The sequence below is a fragment of the Parasteatoda tepidariorum genome, chromosome 6 (assembly GCF_043381705.1).
Source record: "Parasteatoda tepidariorum isolate YZ-2023 chromosome 6, CAS_Ptep_4.0, whole genome shotgun sequence".
In the NCBI taxonomy this organism is placed as follows: domain Eukaryota; kingdom Metazoa; phylum Arthropoda; class Arachnida; order Araneae; family Theridiidae; genus Parasteatoda; species Parasteatoda tepidariorum.
This window is the reverse complement of record NC_092209.1, coordinates 16,743,141-16,763,272: the sequence shown is the minus strand read 5'-3', so window position 1 is coordinate 16,763,272 and position 20,132 is coordinate 16,743,141. Positions and strand designations below refer to the sequence as shown.

General features: G+C 29.6%; 1 protein-coding gene across 2 annotated transcripts in view; it reads left to right on the top strand.

Moving 5' to 3' along the window:
- Positions 1-1,562: 1,562 nt before the first annotated feature.
- The window catches only part of LOC107444084 (mpv17-like protein), a 29,714-nt gene continuing 11,144 nt past the window's right edge, over positions 1,563-20,132 (top strand). Inside the window, exon 1 of one of the 2 annotated variants that reach the window (XM_016058176.4) lies at positions 1,563-4,030. In XM_016058176.4, coding sequence (XP_015913662.1) covers positions 3,715-4,030 — 316 coding nt within the window. In that variant the 5' untranslated portion in view covers positions 1,563-3,714. Of the gene's footprint in view, positions 4,031-11,574; positions 11,936-20,132 lie in introns of those variants that run through there. The other variant, XM_016058163.4, reaches the window with a different exon arrangement.

Here is a 20,132-nt window from a genome sequence, read left to right as displayed (position 1 = left end):
AGCCAGGGCTTGATTATCGCCTAGGCCCAATAGGCATGGGCCTAGGGCCCATAATTTCAGAGGGGCCTCAAAAATTAGTAAAAAATCTAATGAAATGTGGGCTAGCTTTGTGTTGGTTTAAGTATTGAATGAAAAACAGTGTTACAACAAACAGTATTAAATAAAAATCAGTGACTTTTAGCAAAAATCACTGATTTCAATTGTTTGTGGCCACCCAATTATTTTTATTTTGATATAACATTGTTTAGTTGTTTTATATTTTGCTTTAATTTATAGATACGTAAGCTTTTTCTCAGAAATATAATCTTCAATTGTCTGCTTTCAAAATTTCTTAATGTTTCTCTTGAATCATGCAGTTCAATAGATTCTTTTTCATTGTTAGGACTGCTCTTACGTAATTTAATTTCAAAATATCTTGTAAGGGGCCCGGAAAATTTGGTGGTCCTTGGGCCTGAATTTGTCTTGATCGATCCCTGCCCAAAGCACCCATGGTATCAGAGTCCTCGACCTGGAGGCTCCCTGGCCCAAGGTTTTAATAGACAGGAACAAACTATTCTTGCTCGCTTTCGAAGCGGTCACCTTAAGTCAATGAAATTTTCGGAAGGATCTAAGAACTTTGAAATTTGTGCCAACTGTTCTTCAGAGCAATCTTCGTCTCACCACATCCTCGCGTGCCTGGGACTCACCAAACAGGATTTAGCAAATGATCCATGGACGGTGTTGGATTTTTTGAGGGTGTATAACGTCATGGACCTGGTCTAGCACTGCAGGCCAATGGGGGCGTGCAACAACAACAACAACAACAACATATATGTTCTACTACATTTTTATTAAATCAGTTTTCTCTCAAAGTCTCGTTTCACTCCGTAGTACTTGTTACTAAACTCTATTTAGAAAATTATTGGAGGGACTTGAGGAGCCCATTTCAGTGGCGTGCAGAGGTGTGTGGATGATGTCTTCGACAAAAATCTCGATAAGCCCCAAAAATTCTTGATTCGCTGGAAGCAGCAGTAAATAAATAAAAAAAACTTCATTTAATTTTAAAAAAACATCGTAAAGACATATTTATTAAAAAAATATATATAAATTCATTTTTGTTATATAAATGTAAGCCGAAATTATTTAGTAAAAAATTAATTTCAAACAAATATTCCCAATTTTATTTTTAAAAAAATTTAATAAAAAAACATTTTAATTTTGTGTATGACCTTTCTTTTCAGTGTAATTATATTTGTAAATTTGAATGTAACATAATTTGAATGTAACATAATTTGAATGTACATAAAGTAATACATAATACATAATGTACGTGAATAATTGTAATGCCTTAAAAATACATTATTTCATTTATTTGAAAATCATATATATATATTAACTTCATAAAATAATTTCTAAGAGATAAATATTTATATTGCTAATACATTTAATTACAAAATAAAAAATAAGTTATTTTTGTCTTCCAAACTATTCAATAATATCTATTATTTCGCGAAGTTGCAGCCAAGTATGCGAGTATGTCCCTATTCTATAAATGGACTCTTCCATTTCACGCAAGCGCAGTTGTTATTTAACTCCATGGATTGAATTCATTTGGACGATCGGAGAGCTTGATAAACAATTCTCCGTAAAAAATTTCTTTCAGCACAAAATTTAGTTGACTTTATCATTTATCAGTCATTTTATTAAGCTTTATTTGTCTTTATTTTTCGCTGTCTAGTTCATCATTACAAAAGTAATAGAAAAATTTTTAAAAAAAATCACGTGATTATGAAATTAAGTTTGAAAAGTTAGATAGGATTTTGAAATAGTGATAGATGCATGCTGCTATAAATAGAAAACAATTATTTTTGCGACTTTCATAAAAATATATTTTTAATAGGAATATAGTATACAAAATTAGAGTATCATATTGACACTTCTAAATGACATAATAAAGAATAATTTAGAAAAAATTTTAATAAAGAAAATGATCGCTGGTAAGTTTGAATTTAGTTTTTTTTGTGAAAGAATTTTGTACACATTTTATTTTATGAATAGAATTTGATTATCGATTTAAATTATATTTCTTGCTTTCGAAAAAGAAATCAATACTCATTTTGTTATACATCTAGATTTTTATATTATACTATAAAGGTTTCAAATTAAAAATCAATATACATTTTTTTCTAACCATAGAACTTAAATACTGAATTATTATGTATATTTCACTTTCAAGTAAAAACTTACTAGGCATTTTCTTGTACACGTAGAGCTTAAATACTTATTAAAATTGAATACATCATTTTTCCGTTTGGAGAAAGATTTTAATATATGTCTCACTACATCTATATAACTTGATCACTGTTTCAAATTACATATCTTTGGCAAGTAGTTTTTTTAACTCTCAATTTTAATTGAAAGTAATAATACGTAAAAAAAAAATAAATTAAAAGTTCGTTTTCGGTGTAAAATTTTATTTTATAAAGTCACATTTTCCGATTTTTTTTAAGAGCCACTGGTTTAAAATATATATTTACTACTTTAACGAGTAGTATTTTAACTTTCGCCACGATTTTGTGAATAATTATTTAATTTAAATATTCATTCACACATTTCATTCGTTATGCTTTTGATTCTTCAATAGTATTATGAAAACAAACAATTCATTGTTTATAATTACTGAAAAAGGCTATCAAGCACTGCTAAATATTTCTTCATTATTTGTTTGACTTGTTGGTCTATTTTAGTTATAAATGATATTGCATTGATAACAAGAATTTAGTGAATAAAGAAATTGCAAACGATAATAAGAATTTAGTGAATAAAAAAATTGCAAACGATAATAAGAATTCAATGATTAATGAAATTGCAAACGAATATAAGAACAAAACTGTAATAAAAATTTAATGATTGAAGAAATTGCAACGATAACAAAAATTCAATGATTGAAGAAACTAAAAACAATAACAAGAATTTAATGTTTAAGGAAATTGTAAGCAAATATAAGAACGAAACGATAGTAAGAATTTAATGATTGAAGAAATTGCAAACGATAACAAAAATTTAATGATTGAAAGAACTAAAAACAATAACAAGAATTAAATAATTGAAGAAATTGCAAACGAATATAAGAATGAAACGATAATAAAAATTTATTGATTAAAAAAAATTGCAAACGATAACAACAATTCTATGGTTAAAGATATTTACATACGATAGCAAGAATTTAATGATAATTCTTTCTTCGTTTTTTTTTTAAATATCCAGAAAACATTTGTTTTTATTATTTGCACCTCAGTTCCTCTGTTTCAGAAAAAGATAATATTCATTCAAGAGTAATCAGATTATGAAATAAGATTGTGTCAGAAAAATCACTTGCGGTATCAGCATTACGCAAAACCACCCATATTTAGAACAAAACAAAAACTTATTTTTCCGCGCTGCTGTGCAATTATTACCATTTTCCTTTCCTTGACGTCAGATTACAGAGGCGATTTTTAATGTGTCAAATCTATTTGGAGGGAATTTAAGGAAGTCAGCTGAGCGTGATGATTGAGTATCTAACGTCGTGTTGTAAACATTCGACTGTATTCGCCGATTTGTAAGTTTAATTTTGCTAAGCGATAGAAAATAAACGCAAATGCTGCCGTTTACGCATACAAACGCTGCGCTCATAGCAGAAGACATTTCTCAAAGGGAATATTATGAAAGCAGTTTTTGAAACAAAATAGAGCTATGCTGAGCAGAATAAAGCAAATTTTCAAGCAACGGCCTTTGCTGATGAGTATGACATCATTTGGCTCAATGTATGTTACTGCCGAATTATCACAACAAATTGTGCTTTTACAAGTGGATCCCAATAAAACTGCTATTGACTGGAAAAGTGTTATGAGGTACGCAACTTTTGGAACTGCTGTTTTAGGACCTTGGCTATTTTGTTGGTTCAGACTTCTAGACTATTTACTTCCAGCTGCTGGATTGTGGGCACTGAGGAAAGTAGCTCTTGATCAACTCGTTGGATCTCCTATAGCTCAGTCCATGTTTTTTACTGGTAAGGCATTTTCTTTATAAGGTGTAAATTTTTATTTAATATTTTCTAATTTTTAAAGAAAAAAAAATAATTTAACTTTATTTAGTTTGGTTTTTTACACGTTGAATGCCACGCTACTTTCCCGTCTAGCCAAACGGTAAATAACTGCTAACTAAATTCGCAAATAGTAGACAGATTTTGCTAATGATTGTAAAAGGTTTAGTATGAATTTTCTAAAAAAAATGTTGAATCATATAAGCCTACGAATTTTTTAGAAATAGTGGTGGATAAAAATCTACTAAACTGAATATTTTAAACCCAGAATCACAATTAATAAACTACCACATGAAAATATTTATTCGCTGTCCGGAGCAAGTTGGCATCTCTGTGTACATAAATAAAACTATTTTTGTGTGTTCTGTATTGCATTCATTTCTTCAAACCATTTTAGTAACGATAATAATACAAAAAAATCGAACTATGGGTTACTCGAATTATGGGTTCTAATAATTATGGCTTCGCTGGTCACCGGTGACCTCCATGGCATTCAACGTGCTAACATTGCACAAGAGCGACACTAATGGGCTGCTGGTGACGATTGTATCACCTGATCGGTGGTAGTTATCACCTGATCTCCCCACCACGATCCCCAACCGCTTAACCTTGCGTAGGTTTTTTCGGCTCTGAAACCGCTAGGATGTTACATTAGAATGAAATCCGAACTGCAAAGACACGATAAGAAAAATTGAAACTGATAGCCAGCCTTTCGCACGGCGAATCGAATACCGATCCGCCCCGTCAGGTTAGACCAAGGCTCTATACCCAGTGCACCAATTGGGGGGCTTTAATTTATATAATAAACAATTAATTATTCATTAGTTTACTTATTTAATATTTAACAAATTTGATCCCAGACACATAAGGGGTTCAACCTTATGTAAATAAGCTTAATTCCATGCTTTTGCTATTTTTTTTTTTAAATTCATTTATTTACTCATTATAAATTTACAAACCTGTGTTAGTCTCCTGACTGCTATTTCTGAGAGCTATTTTTTATTTTAGAAAATTTGCTTTATTATTACTTTCCATTACTATAACTACCGTTTTTTTTAAAAAAAATTCTTTTTACACGGCTCGGTTATTTAGATTTTTTTCTCACGTTAAGTAGTTTATTTCACACATAGCTATTTTTAAGATGGTTTACTTTGAAATTCGAAAGCTAATTAATGGCAGTCACTATAATAACCGTTATCATGAGTGAATTTTAATGATAGCGAGTGAATAAAGGAAGGTAAGAATAATGGAAGAAGGGATGTGAACCAGTAGATGAGCTAATATATCTCAGCGATAACTGATCGATTCGTATATACTAACAGCTTGGAACAGCTACAATTGATCACGGATTAGAGTCTCTTTGCCAGTGGGCTAACCGTGGGAGGTTTTCACGTTTTTCCTTAGTCCGTAACGAACATGCGGATAGTCTCACTCCAAAAGTTCTCACCAAAAGCGAGCTTTTTTCCATTGCTTGTTGAAGGGAGATTCCTTGTCTTCTGGGTTGCAGGCCTCCCACGGGTATTAAAAATTTTATAAAGCGGTAACATTAAGATCGCGATCATTTAATACAGTTGCAAGATGCTATTTTTAAAATAAAATATACTGCTCCACCACGGTGGCTTCGCCACAGGTGCCCACTGGGTAACGAGAAAAGAGTAGCAGTTCTGGCATTCCTGTGGCCAATGGGACAATCCTCAAGTGCCCACCATTAAAAAGAAAAAAACAAAAAACATTACATCTCGTATTAGTACGTACACTCTTGAAGTATGCGGACCTGGGGAAGAGCTTTTTTGTCATTCTGTCGGTCCTGACAGAGCCGGTTCCAGCGTGNTTATAATAAATTTTTAGTATTTCACCAAATGCAGCCATGAGGGATATTAAATTATTTATTGCAAAATCTTTATTGCCACTATCCACTGCAGGTTCACAAGCTCTGGCAGACGTTACTGGTGAAGAAATTGATTATTGTGAGCGGCCTGTGATCCTTGCAGGAGATTTTAATGTGAATTTCTCGTAACCTGAAGCTGAAACATTATTAACCTTCCTTAAAGACAAATTTGGATTGGAAATGATAAATGGTAGGAATGATCCAACAACCAAAGGGGGAATGCAGTTTTTTGTAGTTTTTGCAAGAAATATAGAAAAAATAGAACTCAAACATTTCGTATCTTACTTTAGTTATCATAATCTCCCATTGTAAATGTTATAGATCTGGATAATTCTCCACTCGAAAATGATAATTAAAAGATGCGATCAATTGTGAATTGTAAGCAATGTTAATAAAGTTTGTCTTAAACAAACAATATGATTTCACTAAAAATCAATTTCTACCCCTTTCCACATTACGAAGTTTCACTTCCTTCGCGCGGAGGGACTCCACGCACTATTTTTTTAAATAATTTAACTTTATTTAGTTTGGTTTTTAACGCGTTGAATGCCATGCTACTTTTACATGGCTTTCCCTTCTGGCCAAACGGTAAATAACTACTAACTAAATTTGCAAATATTAGACAGATTTTGCTAGTTTTTATAAAAGGTTTAGCATGACATATCTGAAAAAAGTGGTAAATTATATGAGCCTACGAATTGTTTAGAAATAGTGGCGGATCAAAATCTACTAAATTGACTTTTTTAAACCAAGAACCACAGTTAATAAACTACCACTTGAAAATATTTATTCGCTGTCCGGAACAAATTGGCATCACTGTGTTTATAAATAAAACTATTTTTTTGTGTTCTATATTGCATTCATTTCTTCAAACCATTTTAGTAACGATGATAATACAAAAAAATTCAAAATTTACTCGAATTATGGGTTCGAATAATTGTGGCTTCGCCGGCCACCGGTGACCTCCGTGACATTCAACGTGTTAACCTTGCACAAGAGCTACACTAATGGGCTGCTGGCCACACTATACACTACCTCAATTTAGATAGTAGAATAAACGCTGGTAGTCATCACCTGATCTCCCCACCACGATCCCCAACCGCCTATCCTTGCGCAGGTTTTTTCGGCTCTGAAACCGCTAGGATGTTACATAAGAATGAAATCCGAACTAGAAAAATTGAAACTGATAGCCAGTCTTTTGCACGGCGAATCGAATACCGATCCGCGCCGTCAGGTTAGACCAAGGCTCTATACCCAGTACACCAATTGGGGGGCTTTAATTTATATAATAAACAATTAATTATTCATTAGTTTATTTATTTAATATTTAACAAATTTGATCCCAGACACATAAGGGGTTCAATCTTATGTAAATATGCTTAATTCAATGCTTTTGCTATTTTTTTTTTAAAATTCATTTATTTACTCATTATAAATTTACAAACCTGACTGCTATTTCTGAGTGCTATTTTTTATTTTAGAAAATTTGCTTCATTATTATTTTCCATTACTATGACTACCGTTTTTTTTTTTTAAAATTCTTTTTACACGGCTCAGTTATTTAGATTTTTTTCTCACGTTAAGTAGTTTATTTCACACATGGCTATTTTTAAGATGGTTTACTTTGAAATTCGAAAGCTAATTAATAGCAGTCGCTATAATAACCGTTATTATGAGTGAATTTTAATAATAGCGAGTGAATAAAGGAAGGTAAGAATAATGGAAGAAGGGATGTGAACCAGTAGATGAGCTAATATATCTCAGCGATAACTGATCGATTCGTATATACTAACAGCTTGGAACAGCTACAATTGGTCACGGATTAGAGCCTCTTTGCCAGTGAGCTAACCGTGGGCGGTTTTCACGTTTCTCCTTAGCCTGTAACGCACATGCGGATAGTCTCACTCCAAAAGTTCTCACCAAAAGCGAGTTTTTTTTCATTATATATATTAATGGCGGCCAGTCTTATATAATAATAGTTTTCATTTATTATTATTATATAAGACTGGTGGGAACCCTGAGGTTGAGTTCTAAATATCAAGGCTATGGAGTTAAATACAGGTAGTCGCTAATTGTTGAGTCATTGTGACACAACAGAAAAAACTATTTTCTATGTCATTGTGAGGCTATGGAGTTAAATACAAAATCAGATATTAATAAGTATTCTTTAACAGGTTGTTTTTCTTTAATACAAATACTAGTAACTTTTTTTCCTTTTTGTTGTGTCATTGTGACGCAACAGGAAAAAAAACTGTTGTTGTGTCATTGTGCAAATAGAATAGATAAACATATTTCCCTTGTGTTTACAGTTACCTCTTTGAGTTACAGGCAAGAGTTTGTAAACGAAATAAGTTCAAATCATTGATTTGCGAACATGGAGAATAATTCATTTGTAACGAAATAATAATGACTCAGGTTCTTTACTGGCAACTTCTAAGTTTTTCAAATAGGTTATTTTCCCCCCAAGTGTTTGGTCGTGAAATGTTAATTAAACTGACTTGAAAAAGAGAATTGGTAAACATTTATTTCACATACAAGTTGAATTTATTTAATGTAGTGGTAGATAAACTTATTCAAAATCGCATTTTTTTGAAACAAGAATTAAGTATGAATGATTAAGTTTTGCTACCACATTAAACATGAAAATAAAAACTTTCGGAAGAGTTGAAATTGTTTAGCATTTACCTTTATTTTTTATTGCGCATAAGTTGCTAGTACATAGAACTCATAAAATAGATTAAAAATATAGAGAAAACTAAGAAAAAGGTATACAGATTTTTAAAAACGAAGAAAAAAAGTATTAACAATGTTTTTTAAAAAAATTAACAAGTTTAAATTTTTTTTAGAATTTCAAAAAAACAAACAAATCAAGCGCGCTTCTGTACTTCAGTGAGACCGCGCCATTAGTTAATTCCCTTCTTCCTCTATTTATGTTTCTATTTTCTCATTTTGTAATCTGGCAAAGTTGTAACAAAAACATTTTAAATCATTTTTTAAAAAATGCCTGTAAGTGTTAAGTACCTCTGAATTTGTTATTTATATATTACATTTTGAGTTTTACACTGTATTTTCTTGAGTTTTTATTTTCTATTTTTACTAGTTTTATTCTTTTTTATTATTATTTATTTTTATTTTACATTTTTGCTTTAAAAATTCCAATTTTGCTTCAATTTTTTTGTTGCTTTTCACACTATTGTAATAAAAAGTTTTGCTTTGGCTATGTTAATACAATAGTAGAAAGCACTATTTTTTCGGATACAATCGTGTGAACTAATGCCGAGATTACTTCATTTGCTTAATTTATTTTCCAAATTTTTTTCCTGCATTTAGATTTTTTTTAAATTTGTGAATATTTAAAAAAAAATGTTTTTTCTCTTTTAAAAAATCTTTATATATTTTTGCTTGTCTTATCTATATTTCGATAAGTATTTCATTTATTTTATAAAATTAGTTCTCGCTAAGTACTTTATTTATGTTACAAAATTAGTTCTCGCTAAGTATTTCATTAGCTTTATAAAATTTGTCCTCGATAAATATTTCATTCATTTTATAAAATTCGTTCATGATATTATTTCATTCATTTTATAAAATTAGTTCTTGATAAGTATTTCATTCATTTTATAAAATTAGTTCTCGATAAGTATTTCATTCATTTTACAAAATTAGTTTTCGATAAGTATTTCATTCATTTTATAAAATTAGTTCTCGATAAGTATTTCATTCATTTTATAAAATTAGTTCTCGATAAATATTTCATTCATTTTATAAAATTAGTTCTCGATAAGTATTTCATTCATTTTACAAAATTAGTTTTTTAAAGTATTTCATTCATTTTATAAACTTAGTTCTCGATAAGTATTTCATACATTTTATAAAATTAATTCTCGTTAAGTATTTTATTCATGTTTTAAAATTAGTTCTCCATAAGTATTTCATTCATTTTATAAAATTACTTCTCGATAAGTATTTTATTCATTTTACAAAATTAGTTCTCGTTAAGTATTTAATTCATGTTAGAAAATTAGTTTTCCATAAGTAATTCATTCATTTTATAAAATTAATTCTCGATAAGTATATCATTCGCCTTAAAAAAGAACTTCTCGATAAGTATTTTATTAATTTTATAAAATTAGTTCTTGCTAAGTATTTCATTCATGTTAAAAAATTAGTTCTCGATAAGTATTTAATTTATGTCATAAAATTAGTTTTTAATAACTATTACCTTCATTTTATAAAAATGATTTTTGATAAGTATGAAGTGTAGGCCTCCTCGAATTTATTAATTCCTTGTAAGAAATGTTAAAATCCTCAATGGCGTTGTGATTTCTTGAATTCGAATATAAATTAAAACGAAGACATTTGTTAATCTTTAAATTATGTCATTTGATTAACGACTATCGATTAATTAATTTATTGCCTAGAGTTCCGATAAAATAATGCAGAAAACTGAACTTAGAAGAACGAATGTTTAACCTGCAATAATATTTTTTTTTTTGCTAGTTACTACTTTAATGGCAATGATAAAATTTTTAAGTTATCTTATTATATAAGCTGAAGAAAATGTATTAACTAGGTTTTTTTTTCCTACTATACATGTAAAAAGTGGTAGAAACTTAATTAATTTTTATTTAATTATTCAATCGTAAATAAGACTTGCATTTCAAATTATTCATATTTGAAGCAGAAACATTCTTTGCATTCATTCAATTTCAATAGTAAGCTGAAAATATATGTTAGAAAAGTTTGCTAATTTTAATTTCTTTTTAATAAAATTTTGTATTGTATTAGTCAGCACTTTTTGCATTTTTAGTTGCCCGTGGAAAAAGTCAGAGTTCCTACTGCTAAATATCAGAGCTCAAAAAAAAAGAAAAGAAAAAAAAAAAGTTAATAATAAATAAATAAATAAATAAAAAAATAAATAAATAAAAAAATGAAATAATAAATAAAAATGAAATGAACGTTTATTAGGGGGACAGTGACAGGCCACGAAAATATAAAATGAAAATTTGGTTTTAGAGTAGTTTTTCATTTTTGATTTAACTTCATTTTCAAAATTTCATTTTTTTTGTAGGCATATTAATAATTCAAGTTTTTCGTTGAAAACTTTATTTTTCAAATATGCACAATTTATAGCAATTTTAAAGCTTATATTGCCATGCTGTTCTTTAAAATAATCTATAACGCATTTTATTGAATAGATGTATTTAGTTATTTTTTTTATGATTGTACAATTCGTTAAAATCTTCCTGTAAATTAAATTATCAAAAAATATCTGGTATATATTTCCTTCATTTCTGTTACGTTTAGCAATTAAAGTTTTACATATTTAATTATCGTGCTATTTTTTGAAAATAATATTGATTAGTTATAAATTAATATTGATCATACATTATTATATATTAACTATTATTGATTATAAATTAATATCAAATAATTTATTAAAATGAAAAATAATTAATAACATAACCCAATAATTCATCAGTATAATCCTTAAGACGCTAAAAATGTGTTATCTTAATGTCCTTAGAAATACTGATAAAAAAATTTACAATCCTGCAGATAAATTTAAGGGAAAAACTTTCCCCATTTGGTCTAGCATAGTGCGAACTTTTTCCCCATCTTCTATTTCTGCCTATTTACGTTGATAAGCAACACGTTAACCATGTCGATTTTAAGTAAAACAAAGTATTTATTTCAGAAGAAACAACTTCTTATGAGTATGGTTTCTTTTGGTTCATTGTATATTGCTGCCGAAGTTACACAGCAATTAATATTACTACGAGTTGATCCTACTAAAAAATCCATGGATTGGAAAAGTGTTGGAAATTATGCTACAATGGGTATTGTAGGTATCGGACCGACACTATTTTATTGGTACAGGATTCTAGACTTCTTTTTACCTGGATCTGGAATACGAGCAATGAGAAAAGTAATTGTTGATCAGTTAATAGGTGCTCCAGTTATAACGGCAATGTTTTTTACCGGTAAGAAATTTTTTACGATATCACGTGTTTGTAAACAAATATACTCGTGCAAATCATGATTTTGAGATAGATAATTATAGTTTTATTGATTAGTGACATTGTTTAAAGTTATTAGTATTATAATTATTTAAAAACAAACAGGTGGGCAATAGCTTAATCTTAAAAGCTACATTTTGAAAAATGTAAACAAAAAGTTTAATTTTTCCCTACTAAATTTTCTACGCATGTAACTTGTGCTGCCATCTAACAATATTTATTTTAACTATTTATTCAACGTATTCCAGGTGCGATATATAATTAGGAAATTAATGTATTTTTTGAGGAATTATTAATGCATCATTTGCTGAGAATTTTAAGAAATAACGCACGTTATATAGAAACCGAACAGAATTTTATAAAATTTTTTATTTTGCAAAGGAACGAACGAAATCACTTCCTCATTTCACTGTTTTAATCCGAAATCGTCCTAAAACCACTATTTTAGTCTAAATTTCGTAGAAAATGAATATGAAAATGCCATTATCATGGTTCCTATTACCAACCTATAAGGTCTTGCACCCCATATTATTGAAGGTGGTAATGATGAAGTGGTTAACAGAATTTTTGAAGTAAAACATTTAAAATTACATAATTAATCAAAATTTACCCCACTCACCTTTTACTGGAAATAAATAAGTTTTAGTGGCGAATTAATTTTTACTGTTCTTTTATTACTTAATTAATTATTGCTTGATAAATAATTTAGATAGTTAAAAGTTTTAAATTTCATCAGCAATTAAATTTATGATTATTATGATTATTAAGATTTTTCAGTTATTAATTTATTGTGTGTGTTAAAGTAATTTAAAATCGAATTTATAAAACTTTAAGAAAATTGTATAAGGAATAACATTACTGTTGCTCTAAAATGAACATTTTAGAAAAATCTCTTGTTAAAAGCTGGCAAATATGTGTTAGACATTCAATTTTTACTTACCCTTATATACAAACTTATATGATGTATACTTATTGTTTATTCATGTACTATTATTTGTTATAGAATTCTTGTAGCAATTTTGACAGCCTTTACCTATAAATAAATAAAATATTTATAAAAAAAAGAAAAAAAAAAGACCAAATAATGTTTTTAAGTCTTAGTAAAATCTTTATAAAATGTTATTTTAAAATTTATCTTTATACCACACTTTAAAAATATTTTATAATAAGAATCGATTCATTATTATTTACGCTGTATGAGTAGCAAATGTTTTTTTAAGTGATGTTTAACTCTAGAAGATTTAGGTCTTTACTTTGTTTAAAAAAATGCCTTATTTTTCCAAAACCTTTTTATAATTTCTAAAAAATAAATCTTTATTAATTGCTAACAACTAAGTGAATTTTTACTGCTGCGAATTTTGAAATCCATTGTGGTTGATGAGCAAATTAAGTATTTTTTTTTTGAAAATTTTAACAATATTTTTTCCTTTTAAATTATCTGTAATGTTTGTACATTTCTTAAAAAAATTTTTGAGTTACATTAAAGGAACATGGAACAATTTAATTTATTTTTATTTATGATAATTTTATTTTTCAGAAAGAAATTAACAGCGTGCACGTTATTTTCTTTTATAAAAAATAAACTTAATAAGTAATGACCTTATTGACGAAGTTGGCTTCATGAATATATGGGTCATTCTCACGAAAACTGTCATTTTTCAGTTCATAAAATCCCAGAAAAGTAAAGTGAATAAAAAGCTCTGAAACTTTCTATATTAATAGAAATATGTAATGGCATTATAAAGANGAGTTACATTAAAGGAACATGGAACAATTTAATTTATTTTTATTTATGATAATTTTATTTTTCAGAAAGAAAACAGCGTGCACGTTATTTTCTTTTATAAAAAATAAACTTAATAAGTAATGAGCATATTGACGAAGTTGGCTTCATGAATATATATGGAAGAGTGGGGTACTTCTTCGATTGCGTTGAAATTATTTCTGTTTCATAGCGGTCAAACTTTGACTTACACTTTACTTGTCAAGAATGATATACCGTATTTAGCTTGTTGTTGTTGATTAATTCATGGAGCCCGTGTAGATAAATTCGTCTACTCTGTAATGTCATTTTATTTTTAAATTAGCTTTAATTGTTGGTCATTTCATTTTATAACCGTCGTTAAGCAGCTGACAAAATTTTTTGGATTTACAACTACTAATGTTCAACTCCATAGCCTTGTAATTTGGAACCCAATGCAAAAGACAAGGGAACTCCTGGATCAAGTATCGGGAGAAATTTGCTTTCGTGGAGAACTTTTTAAGGGAACTAACATTTGCGTTACATGGAGAGGAAAACCACGAAAATCTCCCACGATAAGCCTGACTGCAAGGGGACTCTAGCCCATGTTCCATCTGCCACTGTGGATATTTTAGGTCAACACTATGGTGGGTACCAGCTGGATGCGGAATTCTCATCGACCAGTCACAGCTGGGATTCGAACCCGCGTCACCTCATTGGGAGACGAACGGTCTATTCCCAACTGCCATCATGGCGAAATTATTGGTTATTGCAGTGAAATTTTTTTTTTTTAGTTTAGCTTATGCATTTATAAAATATGCAAATCTTAACAAAATTCAGTGGTAGTACTGTTCTGTTACGTTTCTGTAACCTCTGCTCTTGGGTCACTACCCTGTCTTATCCCCACTCCCTCGATGCGAGTCTATGATGGGCCCACGAAACCTGCAATACAGCTGAGTAAGAAGAAAGATACATCCAAGGCTAACAAAGGTTTTACAGACCCCAGGACAAAATATATTGCGGGTCCCTTCCTCAAATTACAGAAACCCTAATTTTTCATATTTTGTAGAATTTTTGAAGACCCTTTATATAAATTGTAGTTTTTATATAGATATAAAGAAAATTCTCTGGGATTTTCTTTTTTAAGAAATTAATTACCTAATAAACACTGTATTTTTTGTAAGAAATTTCGTTTGGGTCCTCAACAGTTCCGGGCCCCGATACATTTGTTCCCCTCCCTGACTACGACCTTGACTACATCACATGTAAATTACATGCATAATATTCTTAAATTGTCGTATGAAATAAAAATGTATGCTAATTTTAACTCCGAAATTTTAGTATTTCTAAATTCTGCAGTAAGTTTACATGAGTATCCGGTCTTACCCCGAATGATTGGTCGTTTTCTAGAAATAAATCATTTATAAAAAGTAAAAAAATAGTTCATCTATGACTTTTCAGGTATGATATATTTTAAGCAACTAAACTATGAACATCTTGATTAAATCTAAAATTTTTTTTTGGGACAAACACTTTAACAGGCTTTCAAACTGACAAAATGTTTCATACTTTGCATACTTTTTTATTTGCTTTATAAGCAATTTAAAAATGTGCTTTTATGTTATTTATTCGAAGGGGCAAATTGGATTGGGGGGTGAGGAGGGGAAAGCTTTAAAATCTCAACAGTCTACCATGACTTTGTTCAATCATTGTTCTTGAGCATACTTAAGAGACAAATATTTCGGCACCTCATTTATTAGACCAGAGGTCGCCAAAGTGGTCTATATAGACCCCCAGGGGTCTATTTAGCAAAAGCGGGGGTCGATCCGAGCCAGGGGGTCGAATGGGGGTCGATCCGAAACGGAAGGGTCGATTGGGGCTCGAAGAAAAAACAGTTCTTAATACGCAAATCATACATACCTAATTGAGTAGGTATAATGTGTGAATTATTTTAGAATTGACTTAATATCAGACATCATTTATAACAACCAAATTAAACGATTCCTATGTGTCTTCTATGTGAAAAAACTTTTTGAATTGACTATATGAAACCGTCAAAATTGAAAGATCATCTTGATAGGGTTCACCCAGATAAAAAAAAGTAAAGAACTTGAATTCTTCAAGAAACTTAAAGAAAAATTCACATGTCAACCAACTTTAAGAAGTTTTATGAAGCAGTCTACTGAAGTTGAAACTGAAGGAGGATCAATAGCTTCGTACAAGATTTCGCTTAATATAATAAAGAGGGGGAAAACCACACGCAATTGCTGAAGAAATTGCTATACCTGCAATTAAAGACGTCATTGAGAATGTAATGAAAAAAGACTCCGTTGATGTTTTAAAATCATTGACATTAAGTGCAAATTCTGTAAAACGGCGTATTGACGAAATGACTGAAGAAGTAGAAAATACGGTAGTTTCAGAGCTAAAAAATTGCAAGTTTTCTATTTAACTTGATGAATCTGTTATTGGCGTTTCTGCTATTCTTATGGTGCACGTTAGATATTTCAGTAAAATGAAAGGACAAGTCATGATGAATTTTTATTTGCTAAATATCTTGAAACTGATGGAAAAGGAGAGACAATTTTTAGTTTTCAAGAATATTTAAATATATTACGATATTCCACTTGAAAATATAATAGCGGTAGCCACAGATGGGGCACCTGCAATGGTAGGGCGTTACCGAGGTTTTGCTACATTTCTCAAGGAAAAAGTGCCTGGTATACGTACTATTCATTGTGTGTTGCATAGAAACAACTTAGTAGCAAAATATCTGAGTCCAGAGTTACATAAAGCTTTACAGTTTTGTATTAAGTGTATCAATCAAATTAAAGCCCAACCTCTTAAATCAAGATTATTTTCCAAACTTTGTGAGGAAAACAACGAGTTATTTAACCAATTACTTCTGCACACCGAAGTTAGATGGTGGTCTAGAGGTGTATGCTCGCAAAGGCTCGTTGAGTTATTTGACTCCACGACCGAATTTCTCAGGGAAATAAACCCTGTTCTGATTGATGAACTCCAAAACAATAAGAACCGTATTTTTTATTTAGTGGACTTATTTGAAAAATTTAATGATGTCCAAACAAAGCCGAAAGGAAAAGATGTAACAATTATAGAAGTTCAAACAATACTGTTAGGCTTCCAAGTAAAATTAAATTTATTTAGATCTTCATTGCTACGTAAGGATTATCAATATTTTTCAAATCTGCGACAGTTAGAAATAAAAGAAGAAGACATGGAAATATATACAGGTCATCTTCAAAAATTGAGCGATGATTTTAAACTGCGCTTTGTTGATTTGGAAAACATTGACATCCCTGATTGGATTATTGTGCCATTTTCTGCTCAAATTGAAAATATGGACATCAACCTGCAAGATGAGCTTGCTGAATTATTATGGGGATTTGAAGCAAAGACGCTTTTTAAAAATTTAACAATAAGCAAATTTTGGACAAATATAAATATAATGCAAAAATATGTAAGACTTTACGAAATAGCTCAGCCATTTATGATAGCATTTCCAAGTTCCTATATGGTTGAAGCCGGTTTCAGTCACGTAAATTCAATCTTAACTAAGAACAGAAATAAATTAAATGTGGAGTTTCGAGGGGATTTAAGATTAAAATTGACCAATTTTGAACCCAATATAACGAACCTTGCAAAAAAAAAAAAAAAAACACCAGGCACACCCATGTCATTGATTAAGAAGCAATAAATCCGTAGTTACTTTACTTATTATTTCTACTTACTTATAATTACTTATTATTTCATAAATATTAAGGTATTTATATTTCAACATTAATATATTTTTCATAAAACTATTGTTACACAATGTACTATTACTTAAATAAATGTTTAAAATCATAAAATAAATGTGCAAACACAGTATCTAATAGAGTTTTATTTTAATTAACAGAAAATTACTTTCATGGGAGTCGATGGAGACTTCGAAAAATTATGTAGGGGTCGATGATCAAAAAAGTTTGGCGACCCCTGTATTAGACATTGAATTGTCAAATAAACATTTGACGGATAAGAAAATAGGATAATATTACTCACTTAATTCTGCAATTTATCACAAGTTATGAATATCATTTTTTTTTTTTTGCAAGTAGTCTCAAACAAATAACTTAAATCGTATTATTTGTATTAAAAACTGAAAATTTGAATTCATAATTTAAACACTACTGCAAATTTATTGTAAATTACCATGTAAATTAAATTCAGCGACTGAAGAACATTACAAATACACATTAATACTTTTATTCTGTGTTCATATCATTAATATGTTAAACTTTGCTCTGAAGAATTAGGTATTATAATATTGAACAGCCGACTCAATTCTGAGTTTACCGCTGTCAATATTTAACCCGTAGCCTTGTAATATTAACCAATCTATAAGACAATGAAACTCCTGGATCAGCTCCGGACAAATTAGCCTTGGTCGAGGACTTTTTGATGGAACTAACTCGCATTTCCTTTAGATGGAGAGGGGAACCTCGAAAATCTCTCACGGTTAGCCCGAAGGCAAAGGAATTCTAACCCATGATTCGTCTGCCACTGAGGATATTTTATGTAGGCACTGTGGTCAGTGCGAGTAGCTAGCAAAATTCGTATAGAACAGTCTACCCTGGGATTCAAACCTGGGTCACCTCAATGGGGGCGAGTGTTCTATCCTCTAAGGATTATAACAATGATATTGGACGAATACTGCATAGCAAATATTCGCCAACTGACTATTTGGTTTGCCAATTACTAATTATATAGTATTAAGCCACGGAATGGTAACTTTTTAATAAACAATTTGCACTTTTGTTAATAAGCCAGTTCTATATTTTTCAAAGATAATAAGCTTAATAAATTTAAATTACTTTTAAGGATTTTCTTCAGAAAAATAAGGGAATCTATTACCCATTGGCTAAACGGGTCTTGTTTTGGGTTTCATGGCGGGAGCACCTTATTTGGACGTCATTACACTTTTCAACTGTGTTCAAGAGTAATAGTAAACAGTGCGCATGCGTCGTCATTGCGTGCGTTGCTATGGCGACCGCTGCTGTTTGAAAATTTTTTTAGAATTCTTTTTTTCTTTTTATTTTCACCATTAGTCATTTTTAATGTATTTACTTAATAATAATTTAAAGTATTTTAATATTCTTTTTATTATTAACTTATAATAGCTGTCTTGCCTGGGATTTTAATATAAATATGAGTAATGAAGAAGGAAAGTATTTTGCGACTTCTTGAAACACGTATATAGCCAGGATTTGAAAACCAATCCGACGACCAACATCAATTTAGACAGTTTTTGAAATCCATGGTTTGAAATGTTGTGGCGAAGCCAGAAAAAAAAAAGCATTTGACCAATGGGTGACCAGTGATCATAATTTTAAGCGATCATAATTTTTTCCTTTTGAACCCTTTGATGCAAAATTTTCATTAAACGTTCTTTTTTTTTTAATGTTTACCAATGGTGAATTATCTGAAAGCACTTTTTTAAAATTTTGGATATTTCTTATTTCATTTAGTTTTTGAAATGTGTTTCATTAAACCTAGCTGCATAGTTAGGCTACGAGAATATTTTAAAAATACTTGTATATTACATTTTAGATTCGGTAACTAGATTTTATAACATACTTCTAAGTGAATAAAATGAAGCAAAAGTACTCAAAAATAAATAAATTGTATTGATATAATTTTTCTGTAGGTTAATTTGAAGGTAGAATCCTTTTTTTTTTTTTTTTGTCTGAGAATGAACTTTAAGCTTTATAAAGAATTGCTTTATTTAGGCAAATTTATTTGAATTTGACAAATAAAAATAATTAATAAAGGTCTAAACAAATGTTTAAATCTATTAATTTTTCCTGAATTTATTTCGTGGTTTTAGTTTTTTTAGTAGAGGAAAATGTTGATAAAAATATATACTTGCTCCAGAAACTGTACGTTGAAATTGTATTTATCGGAAGTTATTTGACCGATTGCAATACCGGTTTTGTTAAATCTTCATTGAACATTTACTTCATTAACTATGTATTTTTTCATTTAAACTTATATAGTTATTGAAGTAAAAATTTATAAATCTTAACATACAAAGGTTTTTGACTATTTGACCCTTATTAAATAATAAAAAATAATAATCCAAAAAATATAGTTGCATGAAGTTATTTTTACATAAACGACATTTACAATTGTGCACAAATTTTTATTAATCTGGTTCAATTGTCTTAGAGATACAGTGGCAAAACTTTAAACTGTTTGAACAAGATTCATTTCTCAAAATATATTGCTTTTCTAATAATGATGATGCAGTATTCCCCCTCCTCAAATCGTGGTTTTATAGTTGTTATTCAAAGTGGGTCTGTTTTTTATTGGATACTCTGTATTTAATAGATTTAAATTTTTATTTCTTGACTACAATTC